Below are 22,720 nucleotides of genomic sequence, written 5' to 3'. Positions count from 1 at the left end.
TGCGTGGAGAGACCTAGGGGCCAGGAATTGCCCAGGGACAGGAATCGTAGGTATCCTGTGGGGAGCCAGGGCCAGGATCCCACCAACCCTGGCAAGCCTAGAGACTCGCAGTGAAGGGAAGGCCTGCTCCTGTCCTGTCCCTAGCTCTCCCCCTCTTACCCTCCTTCCATTTCCTCAGTCTCTAGTTCCTTCCTCCTTCTCCGTCCTGTTACCCCCTGTCCTACCCTGCTCCCCTCTTCCCGCCCCTCCCCACCCCTCTCCTCTGTCCTGCTCACTCCTCCAGCCCCTTCCCCTCTGCTCCCCTCCCCACCTGCTCACTCCTCCTACCCCCTCCCCTCTCCCACCCCCTTCCCTCTACCCCTCCCCCACTCTGCTCCCCTCCTCCCCCACCCTGCTCACTCCTCCTACCCCCTCCCCTCTCCCACCCCCTTCCTTCTACCCCACTCTGCTCCCCTCCTCCCGCCCCCTTCCCTCTGCCCCCTCCCCCACCCTGCTCCCCTCCTCCCGCCCCGTCCCCTCCCCACTCCTCCCCCCTCTGCCCCCTCCCCCACCCTGCTCACTCCTCCCGCCCCCTCCCCTCCCCACTCCCCCACCCCACTTACTCCTCCTGCCCCTCTCCTCCCCTTCCCTCCCCTCCCCCACCCTGCTCACTCCTCCTGCCCCGCCCCTCTGCTCCCCTCCCCCACCCTGCTCACTCCTCCCCCTCCCACTCTGCTCCCCTCCCCCACCCTGCTCCTCCTCCCCCTCCCACTCTGCTCCCCTCCCCCGCCCTGCTCACTCCTCCTGCCCCGCCCCTCTGCTCCCCTCCCCCGCCCTGCTCACACCTCCTGCCCCGCTCCTCCCCGCTCATGCTGCCGGGCCCTCCCGCTCCGGCTCCGATCGATGCGCTCGGGGCTCCCCGTGGCCTGGAGGAAGCCGCTCGATTGGCCGGGCCTTTCCCCCCCCTCCGCCCCGCCCCGCCCCTGGCCCGTCCTGGCGCGCGGTGGCTGCCGGTCCTGGGGGAAGATGGCGGCCCCCGTGGCCCGCTCGGGACCCGGCTCCGGGCCAGCTCCGCCTCCCGACCCGGCCCCTGCTCCCGCCGTGGGGCGGCTGCAGGAGGAGGCGCTGCGGCGGAGGGAGCGGCTCAAGGCCTTGCGGAGCCGGACAGCGGCGCACCAGGTGAGGAGAGCCGGCCGGGCCCGGCAGCGCGGGGCCCTGTGGCGGGGGAGGAGCCGGGTGTGTGTGTGTGTGTGTGTGTGTGTGTGTGTGTGTGTGTGTGTGTGTGTGTGGGTGGGGGGCCAGGGCAGTGGAGGCCAGCCAGAGTGAGAGGAGGGTGGGTGGGTGGGAGGTGCACGGCGCTGCACAGGGACAGTGGGGCGCGTTGATGGACAGGTGTGTGTGTGTGTGTGGCCGTAGATGAGCAGGGCATTGGGTGGGGGTGTGTGTGCATGGGGGTTGGGACAAGGCCTAGGGGTGCGGGGGGGATCTGGGGGAACCTTTCAGGAGGGGCGGGACAGGCCTGCGCCCCAGTGGGACCTGCCCGTGGTACTCTGTAACCTGCCCCTGGAGCCCCCGACCCTGTGCTTGGGTGTCCATGCGCAGCCTCCTCCGCCCGTCCCGCTCTGCATGGCTGCCGGGGTTCCCCTCTGTGGGCCCGACTGCAGAATCAGGGCCCTGCTCTGCTGCTTGTTACTTCGTCGTCCTCGTGGCTTTGTCGTGCTGTGGGTTAGCCGTTGCTGAATGACCGTGTAACCGCGCTGACGTCACCTTCGTTCTTCCACCTCTACTCTTAGCTGTCGTCTTGTCCACCTTCTTCATTGCACCGTGTCGGATTTAGCTAGTGAGCTCCTTGGGCTCAGGTCTGCTACTCTGTATCGGGTGGCACCTAGCGCCGTTAGTTTTGGGTGACGTTAAAATAATAAATTAGCCCCAAAATGAAGTGCACAAATGGGGGAATCAGTGGTTAGAGTTATGTATAAATTTGGGATGAATACTGTCACATTTTGTATTTTCATAGCAGTTTCTGAGGTATCGGCCGGGGGAGTTATAAATCTTAATTAAGCCCCAACACAATCTATGAGGAGGGTTTTATTTCATTACTTGCATGGTACAGATGGGGAAACAAAAGCACACAGAGTATGTGATTTGCTCAGACCATGCACATGTCAGTGTCAGATGCATGATAATGACTTGGGAGTTTCATTTCTCTGTCATGTGTTTATCGCCTGTCACTTTGGTTTCATAACTTTGTGTTTTGTGATGGTAAATTTGCAATGATAAATGATAGCATACCAGCCCCAGATCACTTGTGGGGGACCCAGGGAACACTTAGTATGAAGACAATAAATATGAGAGAGGCTTGTTTGGGTGAGTGAGGGAAGAGTCCTGTGAAAGAGGGGCATGAGTCCTATTGAGTAACTTCTCATCTCACAGGGGAGAGGGCAGTGAATGACTCAGATGGCTTGATCTTCATTACAGTGTGAATTCTGTGTGTGTGTGTGTAAAATTAGTTGCCACCTCATGGATTTTGTCTTAAAAAACATTTACTTCATGATGCTGAGATATGATATCTTACATTGCAAGTCTCATCATGATTGCTGTAAGTGTACTCATTGCTATACAATAGGTGATCTATACCAAATGGATAGATAACAAGTCTCAGCTACAAAAGAGTTTACAGACTAAAATCACTAGCCGGTGCACTACAGAGCAATGCAGAACACAACAGAAAATGGTATATAGTCAACATACGTGGGACCTTTGATTGTAAGCCCTTTGGAGTAAGAACTGCTTCTTTGTATAGTACCTAGCGGATGGGATTCTGGTCCATGACTGCACCGTCTAGGCTTATGTAATAATAATGTGTTGTATTAGCCTGAAATTATTTCTGGGATAGTTTAAAAAAAAAAAAAAGGCCTTGCAATCACTGCTTGCTGCATCGCTCTGGAAAGATGTTTAGATATTAAGGTGGTAGGGTTTGTATACGTGTCTTGGCAGATAAATTCAGGATGACACTACAAAATGACTTGTGTTAAGTCAGTTTTGGTCAGGGCATTCTCTCTTCTTCCTCAAAGGTAGAATTGGAAGATCTTCCTGCTCCCCAGACAGGTTGTAGGAAGGAGGTTTGCAGTTGTTGGGTCTCAGGACAGGTCGGTTATAGTCATTTTAAAGACAATATATTGAGTCTGAGCCCTTTAGCTAGGGCTTCTTGAAAACTGTTAGTTCCTTTTCTTTAGTTATCCTTGGTCTTTAACAGGGGTTGCAGAAAGTAAGACACTAGTTTGTTGCTTATATGGACTGGCACATAAGATAAATCACCAGGCAGCACAGAGCCTTTGTACTTTTACTCGGTACTTTCAAAAGAGTTGATATATTTTTTCCATCCCCTCTATTAAATTCCTTTCCTGTCCACAGTACCATGTGTTGCCCTGTTCTTTCGTCTCTTTGCCTTTGGAAGACAGATGGGGTTCAGCCGTTCCTTACTTAGTTGGCGGGAGACACTGCTTACGCTGTGGGAGACTTGTCATGTCTCTAAGAGTTGAGTCAACCACAACTGTAGTGTCCACATAGTGAGAAAAAGGCTAGTTCTGAGACTTTCACTCTTTCTTCAGAGGTATTGAGTCATTTTTGGTTGGCTAGTACCTTTGGAAGTTCAGAAGAAATCCCTGCAGTTAAGAATTTGGTCTTTTCTTGGAAAACCTGTATTGCAATACACATCTATCATACCTTTGACGTCGTAGGCTTTACACCAGGCATGAACATGGCTCACTTTTTTATTCAGTTTCTGGTTTAGACTTCATGCTGTAAATCCGTTTCTCAGGCAAACTACAGAATGAAAGCTTTCATTGTTGTGCTGCCCACGAACATGCAAAATAAATGTGTTGACCTTGTTCAGGGTAGAAAACAGTTGCATCATGCTGGATGCGTGTAATGTGTGGCTTACTTTGTTTCCTCACTGTGTAGTTTTCAAAATTAAGTAAACAAATGCAATGTGTGGCCAGATAATATTTTAAGCGCCAGTAGGATCCCACTTAATTGTAATGCTACATCTCTACACGAGATCTTTTCCTTGAAAAGTAAGGATGTATGCTCATAAATTTGCCTATGTTAGTGTCCTTAAGAATTCCTATAATTTGGGCTGTATCAGTGCTTGACTTAGGCCTTGTCTATACTACAGCGTTTTGCTCCTCCCGCCGACAAAACTGTCCTACTTTGCCAACAAAATAAAACCACCCTGATGAGAGGCATAGAGTGTTTTGCGGCAAAGTTAGATGAACAAAAGTGTCAGTGTAGACACTGCAATTTGTTTTGTCACCATAAATGGCTCCTGGAGGGTGCTGGAGACAGTGGCCAGCGGACTCAAGCCAGAGGACGAAGGGATGGATGAGGAAGTGGAGTTGGAAGCAGACGACCCTGTCGTCTGTACCATCTCATCCTCCATGGCAAGCCAGGACCTCTTCTTGACCCCAGAGGGTTCAAGCCAGTCCCAGCACTCCGTCTCTAGCACGCATGATGCAGGAGAGGGGATCCGTGGTAAGTGATCGTTTTGAGTTGATATTACTCGGTTACATGAGGTAGAGCTGTCCTTTGCTTTGTTGTATGCTGGAAGTGGGTAAAGGGATAGACATGTACAAGACTAGCTGTGTTTGAGTGTGCTTCATGTTCCCCTGCGCAGCTACAGAGTGGGGCAGAACAGTGTGTTAATGCACACACTGAGATTTCATGGGAATCCTCCAGAGAGATCTGTAGGAATGTTTCCTTGAGATACTCACCAACCCTCTGCCGAACGTTCCTTAGCAGAGCTGCTTTTTTCCTGCCCCCGTTGTAGGAAACTTTCCACTGCCAATCGACAATCGCTTGTGCAGGGACCAAAGCAGCGCACAGGTGAGCAGCATCGGGACCCGGTCTGAAGCCACACACATGCAAGAGATGCACGTTTGCATCCTTCCTTACTCTCAGGAGTGAGATATTGGCTTCCATGACTCCTGCCCGTGGAAAATGGTGGCAGAATTTTCAGTATTGTCCCTAGTCACTTGCAGTGATCCCCTTACAAAACCACCAAGACCCTTTGCTCCATCTTGAATGTGCCCCCCCATGGGTCAAACACGCCATGTTTAGGGCGTTCACTAGGCTGTGTGCTTGCCAGGAACAGTGAGAAAGAGGTACATTTCACTATTATGATTCGATGCTGTGAATGCACTATTATGCTTCTGTTTCTTGTGCTTCTGAAGATGTGGCCTTCATGGGAACCCCCTCCACACCAGCAGAGCATCTCTGCCAGATAAGGAATGACTGAGGAGGAGCAAGGAGGACATGTTTTGGGAGATGCTCTGATTCTCGCACAATGCAGAACAAGAACGCAAGGTGTGGAGAGAGACAGTCAATGAAAATTTAAAAATAGATAGGCAGGTGAGAAAGCAGGGCCAGGAGCAAATTTTAGTGGGCAAGGAGCGGATGACAAAAATGATGGAGGAGCAAATGGAGAAGTCCCTAATTGCGCTGTGGGCAGAACACATGTGCTTGCCCCCTCTTGCAGCCCATACAGAACTGCTTGCTATGCACTCTCCAAACTCCTCTTGCACATTCCTTGCATCTTCTCGGCTCGTCGCAGTACCCTGTTCACTCTACCCCTTCGGACAGCTTCCAAAATAATAGCTGGAGTTACACACAACTATGAGAGCCTCCATTGGGAGTGTTATCTCCAATGTTATCTCCCTTTCAATTAAGTGTTTTCTGTGTGTTGTTTATTGCTGTTTAATTAGAAAAATACTCACTGAAAGGTAATCAATCTTTATTTCTCTCCTACACATGGTATTGCTGCTAGAATTAATACACAGTGGCAATTGGCACATTTGCACACACAAAAATTTTCATGCAAAGCGGCAAGTTAACAAAGCATAACAGAATGCCTTATAGAAACACACGTTACTGGTGTTCATGGTCAAAATGATGTCTCAACGCCTCCCTGATTTGAATAACCTCCTGTTGTGCCCCTCTAATAGCCCTAGTATCTGGCTGCTCATAATCAGCCACGAGGCAATCCGCCTCCACGCTCCACCGCTGGGGAACTTTTCACCCTTAGCCTCAAAAATATTATGCAGCGCACAGCAGGCTGCTATGACCATGGGAATATTTTCCTCATTTAGGTCTCACCTGCCATAAAGGCAGCACCAGCACATTCAACTGTCGTGCACCAGCTCAGCCTGTTGTTGAAGCGCTCCTTGCTACTGTCCAGGTTTCCCGTGTAAAGCTTCATTAGCCATAGCATTAGTGGGTAGCCTGGGTCTCCCAGGATCACAATGGGCATTTCAACATCCCCCATCTTTTGGTCTGGAAAGAAAGTCCCTGCTTGCAGTTTTTTGTTCAGGCCCGTGTTCCTGAAGATGCGTGCATCATGCACCTTTCCTGACCACCCCATGTTGATATCAGTGAATCAACACCCGTGATTCACAAGTGCCTGCAATACCATAGAGAAGTACCCCCTATCTATTGATGGACTCCATTGTAAGATGGTCTAGGGCCAAAATTGGGATATGCGTGCCATCTATCACCCTTCCTCAGTTAGGGAATCCCATTGCTGCAAAGCCATCCACTATTTCATGCACATTTTCGAGAGTCGCAGTCCTTCATAGCAGGATGCGATTAACGGTCCTGCACACTTGCGTGAACGCAACCCCATCGGTGGACTTTCTGACTCCAAACTGATTTGCAACTGACTGGTAATAGTCTGCAGTTACCAGCTTCCACCCAATGATCGCCACGTGCTTCACCACTACCAGGGCAGCTCTCATTTTGGTGTCCCTGCGCCATAGTGCTGGGGTGAGCTCTGCACGCAATTCCAGGAAGACGGTTTTGTGCATCCGCAAGTTCTGTAGCCACTGCTCTTCATTCCAGACTGCGTAATGATGCAATTCCACCACTCAGTGCCTGTTTCCTGAGCCCAGTAGCGCCGATCCACCGTGTGCACCTGCTCCATGAATGTAAAAAGTAATCTGGCATTGTTCCTTTTCGTGGCACACAGCAGGGCAGGCACCACAGATTCCTGTTCAGATTCAGAGCTTATGATATGCTGCATGATCAGCTGCGATGTGTTCAGAGCACTGACCACAACAGTAGAGAGCAGTGCAGGATCCATCCTTTCAGACAGAGATGGCGGGTGCACAGGAAAGAGGGAAACTATAGTCAGAAGCCCATGCAATGATGGGACAGAAAAAACTGCGTTATGGGAATTTGAGCTTGCACCCATGATGCACTGCGATCCACTCCACCTTCCCACAACTCCTAGCTGGAGAACGTGGCGAGTTGCACACTGGGATAGCTACCCACAGTGCACTGCTCTCACTGTTGATGCTAGAGCACCAGCTGTGGATGCACTCCACTGACAGAGGGAGTACTGTGTGAATATACATAAGCAACGCAATTATAGCGTAAAGAATGGTAAGTAAAGAAGATCGCCGGCATAACTTTCGTCAACTTTACTTTGCAGTGTAGACATAGCCTTGGTTTCTGAAGTATGTTTCTAATAGGTGTGAACCAAAACTAATAGGTGTGAACCACTATCTTCAGTACTAGGGCTTGACCAACAACTGAGTGTAGATGGTAGATGCTTCTGAAGTAGCTAAAAGGAGCACCAAAGGTGTCAGCCACAGCTTGAAACTGCTATTATCATTTGGCACTTTAAATAGTAAAATTAGATAACGCATTCCAAAACAAACTCACTCTTAAAGATAGGGATAATCTTTTTAGAAATACACAATAGAGGTGATTGTGGTTGGTGCAGTGCATAGCATAATTATCTTATCTAAACTTGGCCAACACGACATTTGAAAAGCCCATAGTCTCTGCTGTGCATTCTGAATTTTGGTTTGAATTCTTCTGACTCAATCCGTACCATTGCTAAAGCTGATCTATTCCCTGTGTGATACCATCAGCTGCCCCAGATTCCAAGTGTACTATATCACAAAGATAGTACAGGATTTCCATCCTACACAAAGCTGATGTATGCAGACTCTTGGCTGAGCTATAGGCCAGTGAGTGGATCCGTCAGCCAAGTATGGTAATAAAACCGAGCTTTCTGAATGTATTCCTGAGAAATTCTTTTAAGACCCTGTATTTCTTTCTAAAGCATTTCCCTCTGTGGATGTTAATCTTGGAGCAAGCTATATTTAAGGCCATCTTTGGTGTGCGAGTTGCAATGTGTTTCAAAATCTCAAACTGAAGTCATGTTTAACAACTCTATAACTGGTGTTAAACAAGGTATCCAAGTTTAAGATCTTCAATGAACATTTTATGGAACAATCAGTGATGGGAGCTTCTTGTGGACAAAGTGACACAGTTCCTGCTTCCATGCATTTCACATGAACAGCAGAGTAGCTCTGTATGTTTAGGAAGCCAATTCTAAAGGTCTTACACCCACTTACAAGCAGCATGTCCTGATGACAAAGTGTCTTATGCTTTCTGCAAAGTACCGGTACACAACATTTTATCTTTCTGACACGAAGATGATAGCTAGCCATTTTCTGACTGTGACCTTTAGCTTGCAAGCTTTATTCTCTCTCTTAAAATCAAATCAAAGTCTGCCTGGCTGAAGCTTTTGCAGCTAAACTTACAAGGCTCTAGAAGTTGCTGTGCAGCCTATTTCAACTGGGCTGGAAAATTACACAGCTGCCTAAATCTCATTTTTTGGTTCTCCACTCACTATAGACCCCTGATCAGTACGCTAATCAACACATTCAGGGTGAGGCCCAGCAGAGGTCCTTGCCTGGGTCTTATCCCCTTCGGCACTGCGTGTAGTTCACACCAGATAGGCCAGGGATGGGCAGACTTTGGCCTGAGGACCCCATCTGGGTATCGAAATGGTATGGCGGGCCATTAATGCTTTGGGAGTGGCTCCAGTCAGGGCGCTGCTGGGCCAACGTGGTTGGAGAAAGGTGGTGGTGGGGGAATGGCTGCTGTGCTCCAGCCAGGGTGCCGCTGGGCCCACATGGTGGGAGACGGTCGGGTGGAAGGGATTGGGCTGGGAGAGGGGAGTGGCCGCTGCCAGGCTGCACAGCTTGTTCCGCAACCTTTCTGCGGACCATCTGAATGGAGCTCACGGACCACTGGTTGAACTGGAGGGCCTGATGAAAAGCTCAGATGGACCATATGCGGCCCGTGGGCAGTAGTTTGCCTGCCCCTGAGCTAGGCCCATTCATCACCTCTCTGACTGGCAGCTCAGTAGTTATGCTCTGCTCAGCCCCTTACCACTAAGTTCTTTGATCCACTCCTACTCAGCCGTTCTGTTCACCCTCCTCTCTAACTGGCAGCTCAGAGTTGCTGTGTCTGATGTTGCTCAGAACCTGCACCCTCCTTCCCTGTTCTCATCCAATGGGCAGGAAACCTGACACGTTTACTTGCTCAGCTGGTGCTGCTACTTGTCCTGGGCTTCTAGGCAAAGGGGTTTTCCCTTTCCCCAGCCAGGTGGGAAGATCACTTTAAGATAAGTGACTAGCACACATGGAAGGTGCTTTTAACCCCCCTGTATGATGATTTGTGTTGTGATGGTGCCTAAGAGAGCCCGAGTCACAGACCAGGACCCGATTGTACTGATTCCACATGATTTTCCTACAAATAGATATATTTGTCAGTAGCTGGAGAAGGAGTAAAACTGATAAAAGTTCAAATAGCCTTTCATTTAGTATCCAAGAGAAATTTGTATGAAGTGGCAATATGGGCACAGTGTTATTTTTGAAGAATAAACTTCCCCTCTTTTTGTTTCTCTGTGGAAGAGGAAGTGTACAGGACAGCGTTGTAATGTTTAACAGGGCCTTAAACATTTTTCTGCAGGCTTAAGATATTTAAATATCTTTGAAAGAGGTTGGTTACATAATTGGCACTTAGCTGATGTTTTTGGTGCCACGTCCAATTAAGAAGAAAGCAGCACCGGTTTTTCTAATGCCAGCCTGGGAAACGCTCGCATAATGATGTCAATCAGTCTTTTTAACTTTAAGAATTTTAATTTTGAAACAGGGAGCGGGAAGTGCTTCCAGCTCTTGGGAACCTGTGATGGGAAAAACAGGTAGTTTTCTCTTAAGTAATTGTGTGTCCATCATATTATACCGATAAGAGCAAGCCTCTCCCAAATGGTGAGCATAAGAGAGAATGCTTGGGGAGAAGTTTATCACTTAGTCATTCGGTACAGCAGCGGAGTGGAAGAATCTGACATCTCATGCATTTTATACAAAAGTGTAAAGAAGTAGCAGCTGCATTTGTACTGTATTTGCGTCATCATTTTTTCAACTTGCTTAAAGCTTATTTTGTTAATACTAATTAATACACTAAAGATTTTCTCATAGTATCGTGTAGTCTATATGTCTGATTCTTTCATATGGCCAATCTTTTTTTCTATTAAACAGCTGAAAATCAAATAACTAAACAGAATGCTGCTTTTCACTTTTTGTTGAGGTTATTATTGCTACAGAATAAAGTTAGGCTCATCACTTAGCTACCGAGTGCAGCATTGCTATCTGATTATAGATTTTGAAACACAGTTCAATAAATATAAGAGACCATATTCTCTAAAGCTTTTAGACACATGATTACTGGCTCAGGTCCTTCCAACCCTTAAACACATGCTTCACTTCATGAACTTGAGCAGTCTCATTGTCAATGGGAATACTCACATGTGTAAGTGTTTCAGGATTGGGACTGTAAAGCCTAAACCTCAACATTGTTCATTTACAGTCAATTAAAATAAGATGGAGGGGGAGCTGTATCATTCCTCATGGAAAACTGAAAACCTACTTGCACTGCAGGTTTTGAGTTTGACTCTTAGGTCCCAGTATTGCAGTTCCGAATTGAAGTTGTCAGGGAGTGTGCCCTACATATGGAATACAGGACTAGGTCCAAAGTGCTGTTTGGAGCAGGAAAACTCTTTTTACAATTAACCCCAAATCAGAAGTTAGCCACTGGTATTAAACGGGCATACTTGCATGGAATCAACATAAAAAAATTTAGGGCTGGACTTTCCAAGTGACTTAAGAGCACACGCTCTGTTGAATTTCAATTGGACTTGTAAATCTCAATCACTTGAGCACTGTTGAAAATTCCACCCTTTGTACATAGAGAATCTTATTCCAAGCTTCCATAATTTTCCATTAAGCTTGTTGGCATGACACACTGTTAGCTTTATCTCTTTTTCTGTTGCAAATGTTTGTTTAAGAGATTGCATGCAGTGATGTTGTGGTCGTTTTGGTCCCAGGATATTAGAGAGACAAGGTGAGTGAGGTCATATGTGTTATTGGACCAGCCTCTGTTGGTGAGAAAGACAAGCTTTTTTGCTTACACAGAGCTCTTCTTCAGGGCTGGGAAGCCTTAAGTCACAGCTAAATACAGTGTGGAACAGATTGTTTAGCATAAGTTATTAACACATATTTCAAGGGACCATTCAATGTGAAGTGGCCTGTTAACATCCCTCCAAAGGTAGGGAGGAAGAGGGGGAAGAGGCAGTTTGGGGGTGGTTGTTAGTGGGTTACAGTTTCTTTGTAATAAGCCATAAATCCAGTGTCTCTGTTCAGTCTGTGATTTTTAGTGTCTTAACAAAGTTATGATTTTTAGCTCCCCTGCACTTGTTTTGAAGGTTTTGTGCAGATTTCCTTTGAGGATGAGGACTGAAAGTCAGCTATAGAGCAATAGTTTTGTGAAAAGTGTTCACCCACAGGTGATATGGTGTTTATCTTTTATCATTTTTCTGTGTGAGTTCATTCGAGGGTGTAGTGATTGTCTGGTTTCATCCAAATGGTGGTTGTTGGGGCATTTAGCGCATGGGGTGAGGTACACCACATGTTGTGGTAGGTATGTGTAGGGCCCATGGATATTGAAAAGTGTGTTGAGAGGGTGTTGATCATTGTAGCAGTGGAGATATGTCTACAGGTTTTGCATCTATTGTTCTGGTGGGGTCTGTGACCTGTCCATGCCTAGGGTAGCCACCTTAATATGCCAAGGTCAGGGCGGGCTGTAAAAGGAGGGCAGATTCTCCCAGCACTGGTGTGTGACACTGAAGTCAGACTTCCCAACCAGCCATAAACAGTGCTTCTGATTCCCCACACTGGTTATCAAGAAGCTAAAATAAAAATATACACAGCCCCCTTTACTGCATTTCAGTCTCTGGCTCCCAATCAACCACTAGGTCCAGCAAAGAAACCAGTTATTTAAAATTCTATGCTCTTTACCAAAAAGGTTTCTCCTGAACCCAAAGGGTCAGCCTCATTACCAGATCAATATAAGTCTGGATCTTATCCAAAATACCATGCTGCCAGCCAATCCTTTAGTAACTAAAACTAAAGGTTTATTATAAAAAGAAAGAAACAAACTATAAGAGAAGTGTTAAATAATTAAAGCAATCAGACACACACAATTGATTTGAAAGTCCATATGTATCAGGTTTCTAATAGAATTGTGGAGTTTGCAGGTTTGTACAGTCCCTCTGGTGTACATCCAGTACCTGGATGGGTCTCAGTCCTTTGTTTCACAGCTTCAGTTCAGTTGTAGATGAGTTGATCCAGAGGCAGGCTGAAAACTGGTGACTGAAGACAAAATGGATGTGGTGCAGCTGCCTTTTATGTCCTTTGGCCTTTGCCATGCTGCTTGTGGAAATTTACAGGAATAAGATGGAGTCCAGGGTCACATGAGTAAGTCCTGGTGACTCATCAGGTATATCCCTGGCTTCTCCCCCTGGGCCCATTGTACCTGTGAGTTTCCTTAACGGGCCATTAAGCAGGTTAGTGCTGCAGCCATCCTGTCTGGGGTGTCACCCAGAAACAAAGTGCAATATGAAATACAGATAAAATACAGATATCCATACCTTCCATTACACCCATAACACATGAACATAAACATTATCATCTTACTTAGCACATTATAGCCTTTCTAACTGTACCTGACATGGCATATCTCACATGAATTATTATGATTCTGATGTATTAATGTTAAAAAATATAATAAATGCCTTCCCCCAATCATTGCCATCATTGTGCGGGATGTTGGTGTATAGGGAGGTGACATCCATGGTGGAAAGATGGTGTCTGAGAGATTGAGAAACCATCTTATTTGTACATCTGCATCTTGTCTGTTTTAGGATTTTGACCTTCCTACCATCACTGAAGTGTCTGAGTGCCTTTTCCTTATGAAGTTTATAGTGTTTCAAAACCAGAAAAAAGTCATGTGATATAGACTCTTCAAAGGGATACTTTCTGGGCGTGTACTTTGGTACATTTGTATGTAGATGAAAACACCATGTAAATTGGAGCATGATTTCATTAGAACTGTTGAGGCCTCAATGTATTCTAAGTGGAGATTTTGGAATCCATCTACCATATGCTGTTTTGAAAACTGAGCATGTAAAGGGGAGAAACCCTAGTTTCTCTTAGTTGCTGTTGGATACCACAGATGTCACAATGTGTGGCCCAGATAGTTAGTTTCACTGTAAAGAGGCATTTTTATAATTAAAATACATAGCAAAGTATTCTTTCTCTCTCCTCACTGGTAATACCGTAGAGAAGCTGTGGGTCTGTGAATTATCTATATAAAGAATCAAGTGAGCTGTTTTGCCTTTCTTGTGAGCTGACCCATGTCACACAATCGGTTACTTTGAAAATATACTGCTAAAAATATTACTAACAGTGCAGTTGTTTCAGACACTGCTTGTCTCAAACACTGGGGTTTGCTGCTTAATCTCTAATGTTGAAATAATTTTGTGTGTAACCTTTGGGTGTTGAAATGGGGGAGGAAGTGTTCATTGGCTGTTGCTGGTGTGATAAAGTCTGTGGCTTGTTCTTGCTAGGAGAGGAAGCTGCTACTGTATTGTTAATTCAGAGTACTTGAGAGAGGGAAGACGTTTATTTAACAGCAAAATTTGAGCATTAAAATCAAATGTTGAAAATTATAAGACCTTCCTGTATGGTGAATTACTGAGGATTTGCATCTGCTTCCTATTAGTTGGTTCCTTCTACAAGATTAGGAAGACAGGAGGGCTTGAATAGAGGGAAAAAACTTTATTAGTGCAGAGATCAAACTTTCCATACAAATATACAGAAACAAGGCACGTGCAGCACAAATGCTAAACACAAAAGTAGTAAATCTGGTTAAAAAGGATGCTGTTAATTTGTAATCTGATCAAATTGAAACAAAGTTAAAACCAGTTTTAGGTTCTACACCTGTCCTGTTTCCCCTGCAAGCCTTTGTGGTTTTTACATATTTTTTCCATTTTCTAAAATGAGTTACTCTCTGCCATTGCTCTATAAAAGGTCCACACAAACAGGAAAATGACTGACTATGCAGGGGAAACTGAAAATGATTAGATGCATTGCTTCTAAATGCACAAAGTAAATAAATGGGGGATATTTTCCGGTGGTTTGTCAATTTATAATAGTCTGGGGTGTTACTTTAACAACAGTAGGTAAAATTTCAGACAGAAATGGCTGGGGTTTTTTATCTTTATGTACTTGTTTCTTTGTCTTTGAATCATATCGAGCTTGTATGTTGTTTGCCACATAGGAAGACCTAGTCAAACTAGACCGAGGAAGCAGTAGGCCTTTCATCATTTCCTTTGGGAGACAGATGGGGCGTAGAGCATAGTAAACCAAAGAGAGACAGGCTCATATCTTTATTTTCTACTGATGGGCAAACTGAAGCTGAGATGTCAAGTCACCTACCAGTGATCACATGGCAAGTCGGTGGAGAATTCAGAAGTCCCTGGCTCCCAGTTCTATGATTAGACTACAAGTCCACACCTTTCCAAGTTGGCTGTCTCCTTACTTATGTACAGCAGCAAACGACCTCATTTTATTCCTATTTCTTGCTATCTATGTGTGATTTCACATTCTTTGGGTTTTAATTTTTAAAGCAGCTTTGTTGTTGGTTGAGCTGAGTATTTAATAGAACCAAGCTGTCGCAAATATATGCTAATGGCAAACTAAACGTGACTAGCACTTTTTCTGTGTTGTTGCGTTTTACAATTTCCATAAGATGCTACTTTTCATTTTTGCATAAAAGCAGTAAAGCAATCTAACAACTGGCATTTGGAGGCAAATCTTTGAAAACTCTACTGCAAACTCACTTGGACATCTTCCCTTCCCTTCACTTTCCCCAGCATTAAAACATTGTAATATAATAAAACCCTGTTGAGACCCCATATTTATCTTGTAAATGAGGATTAATTTTCACATGAGAAACTGGCAATAAGTTTATGGGATCTCATTTTCATGATGCTCATTATCTTGACTTATTTTTGCATTGCCATGGTAATGGACAGAGGGTTTTTACATAGCTTTTCCTTTTTTCCATCTGTACCCATAAAAAAGATTAACTGCTCCTTTTCAACACAAATTGGGCTGCGCTGAAACCTTGGCTCCTTTAATCTGCTGCTCAGTGGTCCCAGCTGTGCAGTATGAGTCTTCTTTCGGCTGGAGCTTTTGAGTGGGCTCCATGGAAATAGATGACTGATATGAGGCATCTTTTCATCTGTAGCTGGTTATACGCCCGCAGTGAACAGATACAAGCTCCAGAGGGTAGTACAAATGCAGATAAGTTATGATACTAATACTAAACATGGGGAAATTGGGGGGGAAGAGGGTGTGAGAACTCTCCTTTGGTACACATCCTCTGTCCTTTTGCTTCAAATGAAACTTCATATGTCACCTGCCTCCAGCCCACCAGAAATTTTTGTTCAATTTGTTTAAATAGCCCACAGTGGGAGAATCAGGGCATCTTTTTTCCACTGGAATTTGAACTAGCATCTATTGTTTTTGAAGTGAGCAATGAATCTGGAGGCAGCCTCAGTATAGTCTTGAGTTCTTGCTCTTAATTGCCTGAAGTTGACTCACTTAAATTGAATAGCTTGCTGTCTGTTGGAGAATAATATGGCTAAAACTCAAGCTGAGCCCCTCCCTCCCACACACTTGTTTAACTCTCTTTTTCTAACACCTCCTTTGAAACTTGAAAATGTTTTTACCTTCAGATTTTTTTGGGTTCCATTTGACAACCCACTATCTCTTTTTAATGGGGCTTGAAATTTGTTGTCTTTAAGATCTTAGTTCCCTAAATATAGCCAATGCACATCATTCTGCTATTCAAAATGTCTCTCACACAGCATCAGTGTTTCAAAGGTGATGTATTTACAGCCAGAGAGAAATAATCTGAAACACAGATATTCGGTAGCTGGAAGGTGTGTCTGCATGTGTGAACTTTCAAAAGACTCTTTTAGCTGTGAAAGTGGTACAGAAAATTGGGAACCAAAACTGATTATCCTAAGCCATGAATACCATCTGAATGATTTAGGAAATTTACAGCGAGTGTTCCATAGAAGAAGTGAGGTGAAGGAGATCGGGGGGGGGAAGCAATATAACTAAGAGGGGTAATGGAATAATCACAGAAAGATGCCATGAGAATGACATGAGATGCTTGACACCAGAAGCTGAGTCTGAGATGTGCTAGGACCGGCTAGGTCATAGCAGAAGGGACAAGCTGGAATAGGAGGTTACATTCTCTAGTGCAGTGGTTCTCAACCTGTGGCCCTTGGGCCGCTTGTGGCCCAGTCAGCACAGAGTTGTGGCCCATATGACATCAAGGTAGTTTGTTTTGTGTGGATGTGGCCCACGTAACACACAGAGAGAGCTGCGTATGTGGCCCACAGTGGTAAATAGGGTGAGAACCACTGCTTTAGAAGTATAAGATTTTGTTTATTTATGGTAACACAAACGGTACCTGTCTAAATCAGTTTTTGCAGCATTTAAGACGAGATACGTTACGTGTGCTGGTTCTTTTGTTTTATCTACCGTTGCCGTCGTTCCTTGTGTGTCATGGGCACTACTGGATTTATTCTTGCAACTCCTCTACGAGGCATTATCCCTGTTGTATTGATGTAGGATTAAGACACAGAGGAAAGTCACACAAGAAGTCTATGGCAGAACTGGTAATAGAACTCAGAGCTCCTGACTCCCAGTCCAGGGCCTTGACCACAAGACCATCCTTCTTCTAATAAGATTTTCTGCTGTTAAATAAATCTTGTCTTTCTAAATTCTTGGTGGTTTAGGGCTGTCTGGGAATTTCATGCTTGCTATTTCAGAGATGAAACAACTTTCAGCCTCTAAAAAAAGATAGGGAAGGCGGCCGTTTGGCTCCTGCCTCTTGGGATCCTCTGTCAAATGGCACAGACTAAAGATTGTCTTCAGTAATGTGTCACTTTCAGGGTCATCTTCCACATGCACTGAGGATGTACTCAGCGACAACAGACTAGACTAGAGTTTAAGGAAGTAAGGTGACGGGTACGGATAACTGGGAGAAAGGGGAAACGGGGTGCTTCATATGAGGAAAAAATCTTCCGTACAGTGTGATATTTTAGGTATTTATAAGAGGCTCGTTGCGTTGATATCTAATCCCATCTCCATTGGCTGTGGAATACTCTTCCAAGAGAATGGTGGAAACCCCATTTTTAGTCCAGTCTAGTTTTAAATGTACCATGAGTGTACTAGTGAAAAAGGGAACAATGCTGTACTAGCAGGGCAAAGGATTAGATAACTTCTTAGATCCCTCCCATCGCCAGCATCTGATTCAGTTTCCGAGGGTGTCAGTGAGAGTATATAAAATAAAATGTGCATGTGTAAGCATAATATTGTAAGTCTTAAGAGACATGGTCTAGTGAACTATGCATGTGAACCAGGAATTTCTGGGTTCAAATTCCAACTCTGGCTTGCCGCGTGGCCTTAAGCAAACTTCCCAGCCTCAGTTTCCCCACCTATAAAATGGAGATGAGATTGCTTTCTTTGTAGCTGAGGGTATAGTTGTATGGAAAAAGCTGTGTAAATACTATCTATTACTGACACAACAGGATAGTACATTATAAATAGACACTTCTTGTTCAGGGCTATTCCAAATATAGCTTTTTCTTATTTGTGCACCAGCATTGCCCCCATCCAACCCTCTGGGAGCAGCGTTAAACTGCTGTCACAGAGCCAGCTGAATAGTAGAGAGGAACTTTTTGCATACTGTGTACAGTAAATGAACGCCATGTTCTGCACCAGTTCAGGGTAGAAGGAGCTGGTTTGCCAGGCAGAGAAGTCCCCCAGCTCCAGTCCAAAAGCAGCTGTCACCAGTGTCACACACAGAGATTATGATATCAAGGTGGGGAGAGAGCAGCAGGAACGGGTGTGCTCTTTAATTCATGGGTACGGTATTACAGCCTGAGTTGAACAGAACCAAATTCCCAGCCCTGAGTGCTAGTAACGCAAGAATGCAAAGAGCACACATGGTAGAAACATGATGCTAGCTAGCATCGTGGTGCTGTATTGTTGATTTTGTCTAGAAAATATTAAACAGCAAAGGAGCTGTCCATGTGCTGGGGCAAGTTCCCAGCTGAGTTATCTTTCTCTAACCACTTTATTTACTAGATCTTATTCTGACTGCAGTTCTAAACAGATAGCAAATCTGCAGTAGTTGAAAGACCTCTCACTAAACCAGGGGTTCTCAAACTGTTTTTTCTGGGACCCCCTTTGAAAATATTTCAGGCTCTGATGACCGCCCCCCCAAAAAAAAAGTTACGACACCCCATGCCATGTCACCCTTACTTTTGTGTTGCTGCTGGGGGCAGCGCTGCCTTCAGAGCATCCGGCCAGTAGCTGCTGCTCTTCGGCCACCCACCACTGAAGAACTCTGGCTGTCAGCCATGCACAGGGCTGACAGCTCACCACCCCCACATAATAACCTCATAACCCTTTGAGGGGTCCTGACTCCCAGTTTGAGAACCCCTGCACTAAACCAACCTAAGATCTAACCTGGGATCTCTCTGCATTGATGACAGATGCATAGCATTGCAGGTGACTGGCAGCATGCCTTCTTCAAAAGTGTTTTTTCTCCTGAGTTTTATTTTAGAAGAAACGGTGTAGCTGCAGCTTGTGTTCTTGAAAGAAGAGAACAAAGTAGCTGAGAAAATAGTTGCTGTGGTAACAAGACATCATAGTAAAGTTACATTACATAGAGACAAAAAATGTACACTTAGGGCTAGTCAAGGCTCTATTTAGGGCTTATCAAGAAAATAACATGCTATCGCTGCAGAACTCAAGTGGTTAGACATGAAAACCTGCAGACAAAATTATTTCCCCAGTAACGTACAACAAGACAATTTGAAATAAAAAATTGTTAGTCATCTAATCCGTGAAGAAATGTTACTTAGCCTGTTCCATCTCGCTGGTCAATTTAGATAGTGCTATTTGCAGGTGAAGTGTTTGTGGTAGTTAATCCTTTCAAGACCGGGCATGTCTGCCAAAGCATTTATTTGACAGTTAAGCAAATGTCCATATTCCAAGAGTTCAAACACAACACAACCAGGCAAAAGAGCTAATGTAAAAAGGTCTATTCTAAATAAGTTATATTTTGCGTATCTGTCGCGCCTTTGACCTAAGGCTTCCAAAGTGCTTTGTAAACATGAAATTTCATGACATCCCTATGATGTAAGTAGCATTCCCATTTGTTGATTGGTAAACTGAGGCCCGGGCAAGTCCTTTAGTCTCTCTAAGGTCATGCAATACCAGTGGAAGAATTGGAGATAGAACCCAGGGCCCCTGGAGTAACTGACTAGACCACGCTCCAGTAGTAGTGGCTGCACAGCTAGTACAGGGCAAGTTCTACAAAATGGAGCCAGATGAATAGAAGGGCACTACTTGGAGAGCGTGAAGTTATACGGGGAAGTAAGGTTCTAAACCCTGGTCTGCACTACAGAATTACTTCGGTATTACTATGTGGATTATTCAATGTAGCAATGTAATTATACCGACCTAAGCGCTGGTGTAGACAATGCTATGTTGGCGGCAGATCTTCTCGTGCTGACATAGTTACTGCTTCTCGTGCAGATGGATTAACTAAGCCAACAGGAGACGCTCTCCCCTGTCAGCTTAGAGTGTCTTCATTAAAGCACTACAGCTGCACCGATGCAGCGTTTAAGTGAAAACCTGCCCTAAGAACGTAAATACCAAAAGGGGCCTAAACCTGGATGAAATCTCTCACGCGATTCAGATCTGAGGAAGTAAGAGCTTTGAAGGTTAACAGTGAGGTTTTTAAGCCAGTTGGTGGCAGCCAGTACACTGATATAGATAATGGAGTGCGATGGAATTGATGTGAATGGCCAAACATGGACCCAGAGCTCCGTGATTCTACATAACGTTTTTTACAAATCTTATAAGCATTGAAATTGAGGCTTTATGATGAAAGTACCTTCTCAGCTATAACTATGCTGTTGCTGTTATCACTTGAATCTAAAGTTCTGCCAAAGTTCTTAACATTTTCCTTTTTTTTTTTCTTGTATAGCATTTTATATGATCATAGAATCATAGAATCATAGAATATTAGAGTTGGAAGGGACCTCAGGAGGTCATCTAGTCCAACCCCCTGCTCAAAGCAGGATTAACCTCAGCTATATCATCCCAACCAGGGCTTTGTCAAGCCTCACCTTAAAAACCTCTAAGGATGGAGATTCCACCACCTCCCTAGGTAACCCATTCCAGTGCTTCACCACCCTCCTAGGGAAAAGGTTTTTCCTAATTTTCAACTTAGACCTCCCACCCTGCAACTTGAGACCGTTGCTCCTTGTTCGGTCATCTGCCACCACCGAGAACAGCCTAGCCCCATCCTCCCTGGAACCCCCTTTCAGGTAGTTAAAGGCCGCTATCAAATCCCCCCTCACTCTTCTCTTTTGCAGACTAAACAAGCCCAGTTCCCTCAGCCTCTCCTCATAAGTCCTGTGCTCCAGCCCCCTAATCATTTTGGTTGCCCTCCGCTGCACTCTCTCCAACTTGTCCACATCCTTTTTGTAGTGAGGGGCCCAAAACTGGACACAGTATTCTAAATGCGGCCTCACCAATGCCGAATAGAGGGGAATAATCACTTCCCGTGACCTGCTGGCAATGCCCCTCCTAATGCAGCCCAATATGCCATTAGCCTTCTTGACAACCAGGGCACACTGCTGACTCATATCCAGCTTTTTATCCACCGTTACCCCCAGGTCCTTTTCTGCAGAGCTGCTGCCCAGCTCGTCGGTCCCCAGTCTATAGCTGTGCATGGGATTCTTCCTTCCTAAGTGGAGGACTCTGCCCTTGTCCTTGTTGAACCTCATTAGATTTCTTTTGGCCCAATCCTCCAGTTTGTTTAGGTCACTCTGTATCCTATCCCTACCCTCCAGGGTATCTACCACTCCCCCCAGCTTAGTGTCGTCCGCAAACTTGCTGAGGGTGCAATCTACCCCATCCTCCAGATCATTAATAAAGATGTTGAACAAAACCGGCCCCAAAACCGACCTTCTAATATTTTACAAACAGTGCTCTTGATCTGAAGATCTCAAGCGCTTTACAAAAACAAATTCAGCCTCCAACCTCCCTCTCTCCCTTTCCCTGGTGCACAGCCAGTATTTCACAGATGGGGAAACTGAGATGCAGAGGTTAAGTGAGTTCCCCTAAGTCAAAAATGAGTGGCAAAACTCCTCGCTTTAATCACTAGCCAGCACCCCTGTATTGACAGAGGAAATGTTCTCCTTCTGAATCAGGTGACTCTGTGCTTAGCTATCAACTAACAAGAATTGCACAATAGTAATTAACTCTTTAACCAGATGTTCTAGTCTCTCCAAAAGACAGCAGTAAATGGATGACATAATTGTCCTCTTATGCAGAACTTAAATATTCCAGAATTTAAAATAACCAGTGACAGTCTTACTCTGGATGGAAGTTGGATTCTTGGTTAATATGTCAGATTGTGTAAAATAGTGGTATTTTTAAAAGCTGCTTTTAAATCTGCATAACAGTTGCAATAGATGCCTTACGGAGAAATTTCAGTCAAATCTACTGCCACTTCCTTTTGAGAATACACACATACTATTTACCAGTTCTTTCCCCTAAAATTCACATTTAGATTCCTTTCCCACCTGCTTTAACATTTGTAAAAATACAGCTATAAATCCCTTCCACATTCTTTCCTATTGTAACTCTGCTATTTCTATGGCTAGTCCAGGAGTTTTGGCAAAAGATATATTTTTTTCTGCATTAGGTCTTTCTTATTACCTAATTATTTCTTTTCAAATTGAACATGCACTACCTCATCTTCATTTAGAACAAAGCTACATTCACACCTTCCCTCCTCAAGACTTTTTTTTTTTCAAGGAAGTATACTTTATTAGCAAGAATCTCTGTATTTGTAAAGCGCAATATTGATATTGTTACAGTGTTGATACTGTTTCCCTAGTATTTGCAGTATTGATACTATTTACCAAATTTTTGTATTCACAATAAACCTGGCTTGTTGCCTTATACCCTGAAAAAGATCCGGTGATATCCTCAAGACTTACAACATGTGGAAATTGTCCCCTATTCTGAGGAAATATGCTTAAGTCAGAACAGTAAAACGTTCACTCAAGCCTTGGTTTCTTCAGTCAGACCCCTTCACATTGTGATCTCATCCAGCTGCATAAGATAAGGAAGCATTGATCTGTACTTGATTGGGAGACCTAGCAAAACCCCAAATGCTTTAAGTAATGGCGTTGTTGATTCACAGAGGACAGCCTTCCCCTTGAAGTATTATAGCAGTGCCTCATGGTATGCTGGAATGCTGTGTTTGTGATGGCTGGTCTTTCTGATGAGATGAAAAGCCTAATGTTCTTGATGACCTCTTGTGGTCGTTGCAGATCCCATGACTCTCTGCAACATGAGGAGTGTAAATTTCAGTGTGG

At 44.8% G+C, this 22,720-nt stretch overlaps 1 protein-coding gene across 1 annotated transcript in view; it reads left to right on the top strand.

Annotated features, from left to right (window-relative positions):
- Positions 1-951: 951 nt before the first annotated feature.
- The window catches only part of CCDC12 (coiled-coil domain containing 12), a 72,438-nt gene continuing 50,669 nt past the window's right edge, over positions 952-22,720 (top strand). Inside the window, exon 1 of the mRNA XM_067530459.1 lies at positions 952-1,158. Within this exon, the coding sequence (XP_067386560.1) occupies positions 1,006-1,158 (153 nt within the window). The 5' untranslated portion in view covers positions 952-1,005. The remainder of the gene's footprint in view (positions 1,159-22,720) is intronic.

This window comes from Emydura macquarii, unplaced genomic scaffold, assembly GCF_026122565.2.
Source record: "Emydura macquarii macquarii isolate MOO-44397 ecotype Brisbane River unplaced genomic scaffold, CSIRO-AGI_Emac_v2 contig_3080, whole genome shotgun sequence".
NCBI lineage: Eukaryota > Metazoa > Chordata > Testudines > Chelidae > Emydura > Emydura macquarii.
Note: the sequence above shows the minus strand (reverse complement) of the source record. Positions and strands in the feature narration are given on the sequence as shown.